At 39.8% G+C, this 11,268-nt stretch overlaps 6 protein-coding genes across 6 annotated transcripts; 3 read left to right on the forward strand and 3 right to left on the reverse strand. All coding sequences in view use genetic code 12, as the record gives it.

The window, feature by feature from the left end:
- Positions 1-606: 606 nt before the first annotated feature.
- On the forward strand, positions 607-1,392 carry PGA39 (Pga39p; the record flags this gene model as incomplete). The annotated part of the gene is made up of 1 exon (XM_036809267.1): positions 607-1,392. The coding sequence occupies one exon, from the start codon at positions 607-609 to the stop codon at positions 1,390-1,392; it is 786 nt and encodes a 261-aa protein (XP_036665921.1).
- A 120-nt stretch (positions 1,393-1,512) lies between these two features.
- Positions 1,513-2,367, reverse strand: LYS5 (holo-[acyl-carrier-protein] synthase; the record flags this gene model as incomplete). Its single annotated transcript, XM_036809269.1, has 1 exon — positions 1,513-2,367. The coding sequence occupies one exon, from the start codon at positions 2,365-2,367 to the stop codon at positions 1,513-1,515; it is 855 nt and encodes a 284-aa protein (XP_036665922.1).
- Positions 2,368-3,163: 796 nt separating this feature from the next.
- On the reverse strand, positions 3,164-3,607 carry CPAR2_203960 (uncharacterized protein; the record flags this gene model as incomplete). Its single annotated transcript, XM_036809270.1, has 1 exon — positions 3,164-3,607. One exon carries the CDS (start codon positions 3,605-3,607, stop codon positions 3,164-3,166), a length of 444 nt encoding a protein of 147 aa, XP_036665923.1.
- Positions 3,608-4,243: 636 nt separating this feature from the next.
- CPAR2_203970 (threonine aldolase) lies at positions 4,244-5,353 on the reverse strand (the record flags this gene model as incomplete). Its single annotated transcript, XM_036809271.1, has 1 exon — positions 4,244-5,353. The coding sequence occupies one exon, from the start codon at positions 5,351-5,353 to the stop codon at positions 4,244-4,246; it is 1,110 nt and encodes a 369-aa protein (XP_036665924.1).
- A 998-nt stretch (positions 5,354-6,351) lies between these two features.
- Positions 6,352-7,857, forward strand: CPAR2_203980 (uncharacterized protein; the record flags this gene model as incomplete). Its single annotated transcript, XM_036809272.1, has 1 exon — positions 6,352-7,857. The coding sequence occupies one exon, from the start codon at positions 6,352-6,354 to the stop codon at positions 7,855-7,857; it is 1,506 nt and encodes a 501-aa protein (XP_036665925.1).
- Positions 7,858-9,020: 1,163 nt separating this feature from the next.
- Positions 9,021-10,946, forward strand: MSS11 (Mss11p; the record flags this gene model as incomplete). The annotated part of the gene is made up of 1 exon (XM_036809273.1): positions 9,021-10,946. One exon carries the CDS (start codon positions 9,021-9,023, stop codon positions 10,944-10,946), a length of 1,926 nt encoding a protein of 641 aa, XP_036665926.1.
- Between the last annotated feature and the right edge of the window lie 322 nt (positions 10,947-11,268).

Genomic DNA, 11,268 nt, shown 5'->3' on the forward strand with positions numbered 1-11,268 from the left:
AAAAAAAAAAACATACCCACACCATTGACCATCTAGAATTTGAAGGCTTGCGACTACATGAAGTAGTACGACATCTATAGAATGAGAAAAAGGGGGCCAAAATGAAGATCTAACTTTTATTTCTTTAAGTTACAACTCGTGTGTGTGTAGTATGTGTGTGTCTGGTGGTGTACTGGTTATACATAACTATTTCGTAATAGGGGGTGTGTGTGTAATAAACTATTTTTGTGTCACATTCACTTTTGTTATTTTCACAACCACAATTTTACCTTAGTTTCAATACTACAATAACCATATTGAAAGACTAATTTGCCCATTTTTTATTTCATCATACATTATAACACAATACAATGTACAATGTGGGTCACGACTAATGTCACACACACACATACACATACACATTTTTTGTATTCTTGTTGCTCTTTTTGGAACAATTGACGCGTTATGATAAAGTTTGCTCTTTGCGTTAAAGTATAAATAGCCACCTATAATTCCCACATTGACAAAGGCACAGCTTTAACTCACTTTTCTTTCTTCTCCTCTTCAACGCTTTATCGCTACAACCTTATAATCCCAATCAACTAACAAGTTTATTACTACTACAATATGAAGGTCACAACTTTGACGATTATTTGTTCCGCCATTCTTTCTGTTAACGCCAAGGCATTCGATGGTTCAAAGAAATTAGGTGTTGTCAAGAGAGCTGACGAAGACTCATCTGTAGACACAGCTACTGCAACTGATGCAGATGCTACCGATGACTCAACTGCAACTGATGACTCTGGTGCTGGCGCCGGTACTGATGACGCTGAAGCTACCGATGACTCAACTGCTACCGAAGGTGGTGCTGAAGACACTGATGACTCAACGGCTACCGAAGGTGGTGCTGAAGACACCGATGACTCAACGGCTACCGAAGGTGGTGCTGAAGACACCGATGACTCCACCGCCACTGAAGGAGGAGAAGAAGAAACCGATGACTCTACCGCTACTGAAGGTGGTGCTGAAGATACTGATGACTCAACTGCCACCGAAGGAGGAGAAGAAGAGACTGACGACTCTACCGCTACTGATGGTGGATCTGATGAAACTGATGAATCAACCGCTACTGATGACTCAGAAGAAACTGACGACTCAACCGCTACTGATGACTCAGAAGAAACTGATGATTCAGGAGCCGTAGTTGGAGGTGGATCCGGTGGAAACTCAACCGGTGGTGCTGGTGGATCCGGTGGAAACTCAACCGGTGGTGCTGGTGGCTCCAATGGTAACTCCACTGGCGGTGGAAGTGACAGTGAAAGTTCCTCCTCAAATGCTGGTAACGGTCTTTTGACCAACCCAGGTGCCGGAATGGTTGCCTTCGGTGCTATTGTCGGTGCTTTGTTGATTTAAGAGTTTTAGTTTTTGTTTTTCCGTTCTCTATATCAAAGTTAGATTACAGTTTATAATCTTTTACTAATAATTTTTTGTATTTAATTCTGTGTGATCCAACATAAGAAGTATAAGTTTCTGTCAGCTCTGTAGTTGACGCTGCAAGACTGCTAAAAAATCAACCTCAAAGGTTTTAATCTTTGCAATCTGCTCTTGTGTGACGAGAGAGCAAATAACTGGTAATCGACCATCGCGTGCTCTTTCAATGACAGTGCTGTAGCAATAAAACTCATTAGTGAGACTATTAACAAATTCATTCTTCTTTTGGAACAATTTTTCTGCATTGGTTGCAATTTGGTCATACCATTTCACAATCAACTCACCACTGCCCAGGTGGCATTTAATCACACAATAGTTGTCTTCAATAAACTCTTCATCAGGGCCCATCGTGAAATAAAAGTCAGCCAACTCCACATTCAACCCAGACCCAATCAACTTGGTAAATGCCTCTTTCAAAGTCCAAAAATGATTGAACTTGAAGTACGAGTCGAGCTGGCTCAATTCAAACTTATGAAACATTGGCTCAAACTGAATTCTATAATCCTTTGATGATACATTCTGTACAGCGTGCGATAAATCCATTCCAATTGGTGATGTGTGAACAGCGATGGCAATGATATCATTCGACGTGGAAGTGTTGAACTCAAGCCCTTCGATGGAAGGTTTCCCATAGTTGCTATACTTTAATGCCAAGTCTTCAAACTGTGGTTTGTCTAAGGCCCTGTTCAAAACATACTTGGTGAACAAGTTTGCAATCAACTGTTTATACCTGAGTGGTGCCTTTAATTGTCGAACCTTTGCTTGTAACTTAAGATTATCAAGTAACCTCAACACCAACTCAAAATTGAAATCATCTTGTAGAAACTCAACTAGCTCGGGTGTGATTTTAGTAATCACCACAATAATATTCTTTGCAAAGTCATAGAGTGGAGCCATACACTAAGTTGATGAAGAAATGAAGTTCAACTTTTTTTTTTTTTTTTTTTTTGGTACAACCTCTGCGCAAGAAAGGAAGCTTATATCGAAAAATCTCATAAATTCAACTCTAAAATTACGCGACGTGGGTGAAAAGCTACAAATATTTAAACATTGTTAATGTTAATTGTTTGGGATCTGATTGAAAAAAAAGCAAAGAGTAAATATTAACTCTGCATTTTCATGAGCTTTGCAAAGCTCATCTTATTCCGACCATTTTGGATAGAATTAATTTCATTACCAGAGTGCCCAGAGATTCCATCACGTTTTGGAGAAAGTCCAGGTATAATCATTTGACTCGCAGAAGGGTCCTACCTCTCCTGAAACATTGCTATCACCTGCAATTCAAGTTGAGTGGCTTCTTCCTTGGTAGAAAGATAACTTTGTACCAATTTGTCGAAAAGATGAAAACGCTCTCTTTCCGTGTCCCCAAAGTCTTGAACTAAGACCTTACCATCGGTTCCCCTCCTGTAGAATGGTACGTCTTGTCTTCCTCTACAAGATGAGATGTGTCTAGCTCTATGCTTCCATCATTTGGCCAGCCTTTGATGCATTTCAAGTTGAGCACTTGTTCAGGACAAAATGGTTGCAAAAACAACTTTTCCCAACCCTCCTTGATGACAGCAGACAAAAACGTATTATCTTTGACATCTTTGTAAGTGCAAAGAAAGATCGCTTTATCGCGTTCAGAAAATGGGGTGTTATAATCGACATGACTGAATTTCTTTCGATAGCCTGCTTTTAGTGCTGAGAAAGGTTATTGATCACATGGTTGACAAATGTGCGATATATGAGGATTGATTAGAATCAAGTGTATGCTGTTGGTCTTGCACGTATCATCGAATACGATAGAATCGTGGGAGCTGTGGCCGTCAAGAACGAGCATTACAGGCTCCTTATTAGGGCCAGCATCAGTATTAGGAATGAATATTTTATTCAACCAATCAACAGCAAGACATTGATAACTCCCACCTTCATATGACAAGTGAAATACCCAATTACCCCGTACATCACTTGAAAACCTGTCTTTGTGGAGTTCCTTACCACGAAAGATAATGTCTGGTGCCAATGCTTTTTTGTTCCTTCCAATCGATTCAATAACGGTACAAAAATCGGTACCGTTGCTGTCTGCACGCCCGACCCCATCCGAATCCGCAGGTAGGATAGAATATTCATCACCCTCGGCACCAAAGTTTACCATGGTCTCTCCATACTGAAAATTTTATTGCTATGTACTCCTAATGTAGTTCTCATCTCATCGAACCTATCAAACCAACTTGCAATGCTATAATAGTTCCCGGCCGCAGACCTCTTGTTGCAGTTAATCTGAAATTTACACTTCTTGACATCAGGGTGCCTTTGAAAGAATTTAGTTGCCCAGGTTCGGCCAACATGGTATTTCCCAAGCGATTTTTTTATGTGATTCAAAAATGCGCTTCCAACCCGAATTAAACTTGTCTAAGAAATAGGGTGTCCGATCATTGCTCTTTCAACCACATTTGACACAATGCCTCTCTTGAGGAGGAGTAAAAAATTGGAGCCCAACATAGCCTAGGACTTAATTCGGCCCATTATTGATGTAGTATTGTAAAGTGGTATGGTATATATCGTGCGTTAACGCGTGAGAGCGTGTAGAGAGCTTATTTCCAGCTTTCACCGACTGCGAGTGGGTTGACAAGGCCAAGTGAAGAGCCTCTGTCCGTTTCTATCTTTTTTGAGCCTTTTCACTAAATTTTGGCACGATTGTTGGGTAAAGGGTTGGTGGGATTTTACGTATTTCTTCGTTTACATTTTATTTTTCGTTTACAAAAGCGAACACTGCTTAATATATGAATTTCTATTTATTCTCAGCAGTATAAAACTTGAAATTGTGGGATTCTTCATATGGATGCTCTTTCGCAAACTCAAATGCCTCTACAATCACTTTCTTTGCCTTTTCGAACGACTCTTGAGAAATCTGATAATGGAAAGAAACTCGTCCCGAATAAATCTTGACTCCGTACTTGTCACTTATCTCAATCAATTTATCAGGATTCATCTTGTTTGCAGCAATATCAACGAACACAAAATTCGTATCCACCGGATGTTCCAAAAGGATGCCCTTTTGTTTGCACAAGTCTCCCAATTCCTTTGCCATATCGTGGGTTTTTTGCAACTTGGTAAAATTTTCATCGATGGCAACAATGGCCATACTAGCTAATAATCCACTTTGTCTGATACCACCTCCATTTTGTTTCTTGAAATGATTGGCTTTCAATATGAACTTCTTGTCGCCAACCAACACTGTTCCAATAGGTGCACCCAATGTTTTTGACAAACATAGAGAAACGCTATCGAAATAATGGCTGTACTCCTTCAATGAGATCCCAGTAGCCACACTCGCATTCCACAATCTGGCCCCATCCAAATGTAACTTGACATTGTTTTCCTTACAGAACTGGGAAATCTTTTTAATCTCATCCAAGGGAAAAATCATCCCATGCAATGTATTCTCAAGACAAATCAATTTTGTCGGTGCACCATGTATCTCTCCATCATCAGGAATAAAATTGGGCAAGATATCATCCTCCAAAGTCAAGTGGATGCCATTCTTGGGTTTGATTGGTTGTGCCATGGCTTGCGTTAACGTGGACATGCCTCCAGCTTCGTGCACGTAAACATGCCCACGATAATCACACATCACACTATAAGGAGGCTGCATTAAGTTCACCCTCATGGCCAATTGATTGGACAAGGTACCACTCACGCAATACAACCCCGCTTCTTTACCAGTCATTTCGGCTACTTTCTTTTCCAACTCAATCGTTTTGGAATCTTCATTATAAACGGCATCTCCAAGGGTGGTTGTGGCTAATGAATTAATCATGGATGCAGTAGGAGTGGTGAATGTATCACTGCGGAAGTCATTGTGGGCGGGACTTTGCTGTGTGAACACTGACAAGTCCATCATCTATTATTGTAGAACAGTATTATTGCAATCAAAAAAAAAAAATGGATCTCGAAAACTAAAATTTTAATGCCGTGCGATTAAATGGTAGCAACGAACTCCGAAATGCAACAGTGAGATATCTCTCATTTATATTTTCACCGTTATGGACCCCATGTCCGTTATTGGGAAAGAGAAAACAGTAGCATTCGTTTGCTGATTGGCAAGTCAGAGCAAGTAAGCAAAAACATTATCAGTAGTGTGAGGGCAGTAACGATTTAGGTTACGAAGACAATGTAATACCCAGATTGCTTTTAAATTTGTGTGCACCACGTCTTAACGGTCCATTTGGCTCTACCTATGCTCAAATCACAGTCGAGGGAAGATGTCAAAGAATCTTTTAGTACCAAGCAGGAGTCGAATTGCTGCTAAGCGAGGAACATTAAAAGAGTATGAAATGTTGTGTCGCTTGAACCGGCAACCGATACAGGATGCTTAGATGACTTGATTGGAAGGAGAGCTCGAGTAGACGCAAGTTTATACAAATTATCGGTGGCTATTTGCGTGCCGAGACTAGCCACGTAGGCGACAGAAATTGAGTGCGTCTAGACCCGAGAGCAATGTGAATCTTAATAAAATGGTACCTGCCTAACAAAGTTTGAACTTCAGTATGCAGATTGAAGTTGAATTACGTGGTTTTCGGCCCCGACATGCATTTAGCTCTAAAATGCGGAATATGTGTTCCTCAAGTGGGAATTATTAGCCTATAAACAAGACAAATTTCATTCCTTTCTCTCTCCTTTTTCCTAATTCAGCTATCAAATGCGCTTGAGACTGACACAAAAGCTCGAAATATAATCAATACACATCCATTCAAACGAATTTTCTTTTACCCCAAAGAAAAAATATCAAATGCTATAAATTACAACTCAACTCCTAAACCAACGTTCTCCTAGTTTTATTCATTTCAATTCAATTGCACCTTTTTCGCTAAATATTCAATATAACTTTACATCCTCATGTCAGCTCCATTAGAACAGCAAGTTACTTTACCAGATGGACAAAAATTTGTCTTGCCCACTGGTTTATTCATCAATAACGAATTTGTTAAATCAAAAGGCCAACACACTTTGGAATCAATAAACCCTGCCACCGGTGAAATCAATGGGACTGTTTATGCTGCTGAAGCCGAAGATGTTGATGTTGCAGTCAAGGCCGCCAAAGACGCGTACAAGTCATGGAAAAAGGTGACTGGGGTAGATAGAGGTCTCTTGTTGAATAAATTGGCCGACAAAATGGTTGAACAAAGAGATTTGTTGGGATCAATTGAAGCTTGGGATTCAGGAAAACCTAAAGAGCAAAATGCCGTTTATGATATTGACATTTGTGTTGATACTTTTAGGTATTATGCTGGCTGGGCTGATAAAGTTACTGGGAAAGTTATTCAAAATGATCCCAAGAAATTGGCATACACTGTCCATGAACCATTGGGTGTTGTTGGCCAAATTGTTCCTTGGAACTATCCATTGGCTATGTCTGCTTGGAAATTGGCACCAGCTTTGGCCGCTGGTAATTGTGTTGTTTTGAAAACTTCAGAGATTACTCCATTGTCAATGTTGTATGTTGCACAATTGATTAAAGATGTTGGATTCCCACCAGGTGTTGTCAATATCATTTCAGGTTTTGGAAAGACTGCTGGTACTGCATTGTGTGTACATCCTGATGTTGCCAAGATTGCATTTACTGGATCTACAGCTACTGGTAAATTGATTGCCAAAACTGCTGCTGACACTATGAAGGCGGTCACCTTGGAATGCGGAGGTAAGTCACCATTGATTGTTCGAGCAGATGCCGAATTGGATCAAGCTGTGAAATGGGCAGCTGTTGGGATCATGTCCAATCAAGGTCAAATTTGTACTGCAAATTCACGTATTTATGTCCATGAATCGATTTACGAGAAATTTCTCACTGCTTTATCCGACCATGTTCAAAAAGAGTACAAGCAAGGTACAATGTTTGATTCAAAAGTAATTGTTGGACCTCAAGTTTCCGAGCAACAACGTGACAAGGTGTTGAAGTATCTCGAAATTGGTAAGCAAGAAGGTGCTAGAGTTGTATTGGGTGGTGAGAAAAACACTGAAGGCGAATTATCAAAGGGTTTTTTCATCAAACCAACAATTTTTGCTGATATTAAACCATCAATGAGAATTGTAAATGAGGAAATTTTTGGCCCAGTTGTATCTGTTGGTAAATTTAACACTGATGAAGAAGCAGTTGAATTGGCCAATGGTACCGAATATGGACTAGGTGCAGCCATTTTCACTCGTGATTTAGTTGCTGCTCACACTATGGCTTCTGAGATTGAGTCAGGTATGGTGTGGATCAATTCATCCAACGATTCTGATGTTCATATTCCATTCGGTGGTGTCAAGATGTCTGGTGTTGGTAGAGAATTGGGTGAGTATGGTTTGGACATGTACACTCAAGCGAAAGCTGTGCATGTCAATTTGGGAAACAGGTTGTAAATTTCTATGCTTATATATATATATATATTTTACGATAATCAAAGTATTCACTTGGTTGTTTCCAATGAGCAGTCTTGGGGAATAGAGTAGAACCGAATATTGCTGTGGTAAAACCACTTCAGAGGATCTCTTGTGCCTGGTGACTGAAGATACCACTCTAGCTTGACCAGAATACGGAATTATACAAAAACGCATCGCGGCAAAAGTAGAAAATCAACGCAATTCTGCAGTTGGAGGAAACCATGAAAGAACATTATGCTACTATTTCAGATGAGTGGTTTTAAGCTAGTGAGTTAGATAGGCTCTTATTGCTTTCAAGCATGCGAGGTATTTGAACTGCATCATTCACCACTTCTTCACCACTTCACCACTTCACCAAGTGGACCACTGTAGATCTATTCGCTACGAAACTAATTTCGACTTGCATACAAGACATAGGTGATGATTCCACAAAATCTACCAGCTTACTTCAACCAAAGTAGTGAGGACACTCTATACACACAATTAGCCGTATCTGTCAAAACTCTCATTCGATTCAAATCGTTTGGTAGCTACATTTTCGTAAATCGTTTAAATTTTTCACATGACTTTTTTTTTTTTTCTTTCAACTGAAACCGCCTTTTAATGTCATTCCAACAACGATCTCACTATCGCAATGCAAGAGTATGTTTAGATTACGAAGTTTGGCAACCCCTATTCTGCTGTTGATACAAATTTCCAAATCACTAACACAGACCCACCTTGCCTGTGTAATGATTGCGTTATTCCCATCTCTTCCCTTACTTTTTTTGATTTTTGGTTGCAAACAATATGCAGTATATATACGGTTAAGAGCCATAATTAGTCCATTATACATGATAATAATATCCCAAGTTTAAAAAAAATTATACTTTTGTATTCTTTAAAGAAACAAAAGTTTGTATTCTAAAGTTCACCCACCCCCGTCATTAGACAATCCAGTCGAAGAGAAAAGACACAAGAGCATTGAACACTCCATTCCATTCGTTGCATCTCCTACACTACATATACTGGCTATACTCTTGGAATTGGCAAAAAAGGTTGACCATACTTTTTTTTTTTTTTTTTTCATTTTCAGTTTTATGAAAATTAACCAAATCTCTCACCCCACTTAAACACCGTCATCATCATCATCATCGTCATCAATGACAACATCGAAATCCCCACAACAACTATTAATTAGCCAGTTGTATCTATATTTGAAAAGTAATGGGCTTGATGAATCGGCACAATCTTTACTCAATGAAACTAAGCAGGCTCGTCCTACTCAGCTACAGCAGAACGAATTACTGACAGATGATGAGTTCTTGTATGAATGGTGGAATATGTTGTGGAGTTTACAAAGTTCTATAAACCCAGAGTTAAATCAGGTACTTAACAACTATACCATACCGTCTCCACAACAACAGCTACTTTTGCAACAAAGGATGGTTCAGAGACAACAAGAACATCATTTACAACAACAGCAGCAACAACAACAACAACAACAACAACAACAACAACAACAACAGCCGGTTGCCTTCCAGCGAGCTCAACAACAGATGCAAAATGCTCCACAAATGCTCCCACCCCATCAGAATCAACCACCACTTCTTCTGCAACAAAATCCCTCAGTTCCACCAACGCCACAAGCAGCGAATCCTCCAGGTCCACCTATTGGTGTTGCACGGCCCCAGATTCCGCAACAGACTCTGAAGCCGAATGGACCACAACGTTCGAGGTCGCAACAAAATGGACCACTACAACAACAACAACAACAACAACAACAACAACAACAACAACAACAACAACAACAACAACAACAACAACAGCGTCGAAGATCAAATGCTAAAGCTAAAACCCACACTGACGAAACCAACGAAAATGGGCCATCTCCCACTCAAAAGAACTCACCAGCAAATCTCAATATGTCAAAAACAAATTCGTACAATCAACTGAATAACATTATCCCAGCTAACATTAATCAAATACAGCAACAAGCTAGGCTACAGCAATTGAAGATGCAATTCCAGCAACAGGCGTTAATGCAACAGCAAGTGCAACAGCAGGCGCAACAACAAGCACAACAAGCACAATTACGGGGATTCAATGTTTCTAATAATCAAATAAATCAGCAACATAATACGACTAATACACAGCCATTCCCGCAACAACAGCAACAGACAAGACCTACACCACAGCAAAGTACAAAAACAAATAAGGCTTCTATTTCAGCGCAAGCTAATCCTCGTACGCAACAATCACTGCAACCACCACTACCACCATCTCAGCAGAATAAAGACCAAGCTCTGGGATCAACCACTCAAACACCGACGCAAGGAAACTCGTTTGGTCAGCAGACAACTAGTAGTAATCAAAACCAAGGACCTATTCAATCAAATGTAAATCCACAAAGCCAACCGTCTGTTTCCAAAAGAAATATCCAATCGCTCGATGCTTATCAGATGACACTATTACAAATGGAGAATCAGAATAATTTACAAAGACAGAGATTCTTACAACAACAACAACAGCAGCAACAGCAGCAACAGCAACCACAGCAGCAACAGCAGCAACAGCAACCACAGCAACCACAGCAACCACAGCAACGGGTACCCCCAAATAGTGGCAATGCTCAGTTGGGTGCAATGTTTCCTTCGAATCAGACTCTGAACCCTCCCATGAGTGGTGTAACAAATCCGCAATTATTGCTACAACAACAACAGCAACTCCCACAGACTAATGGACAAGTTGGGCCACAAAGCCAGTCAGGACTGCAACAACAACCTCTACACCAATTGGCAATCAACTCACAAGTGTCTCAAGATCTAGGTCAAGTATCTGCAGGCGATAATGTTATTGACGACTCATTTTTTGCGTCAAACATCTTGCTTGATGATTTCAAACCGATAGATCTTGATGTTGAGAACGTATTCAATGAACATGGGATGGGGAATAGTAATTTCGGAAATAACGGTAATGGTGGTAATAGCAGTGGTGTGATGGATTTGGATTCCAAATTGGAAGATATTGGAGACACGTTACGAAAAGATTGGTTAAGTTCAATGGGCTCTGGTCCAGGATTTGACTAGGATTTCCTTTAAAAGCTACATTTTGTCTTCATTTTCTGTATAGAGTGGATTTGCTAATATAGAGGCCGACTGAACAAAAGCATTGATTATAGTGGTGTAGATTAGCTTTTCCATGGATATATACACATACAATGAATCATGCCATTAGCGGATCCCATAACAATTCAATATATGGACTAGAGTACATTCCTTTCTGTTACTTACATACAGTGCATGATTTTGTTATATATGTCTCTCTCTCTCTCTATATATATATATATATATATAAAACTACAGATTCGGGCTAAATTACATTTGGTTAAAAGATTGTGCATATAGCGAA

This window comes from Candida parapsilosis, contig 005809, assembly GCF_000182765.1.
Source record: "Candida parapsilosis strain CDC317 annotated contig 005809".
NCBI lineage: Eukaryota > Fungi > Ascomycota > Pichiomycetes > Serinales > Debaryomycetaceae > Lodderomyces > Lodderomyces parapsilosis.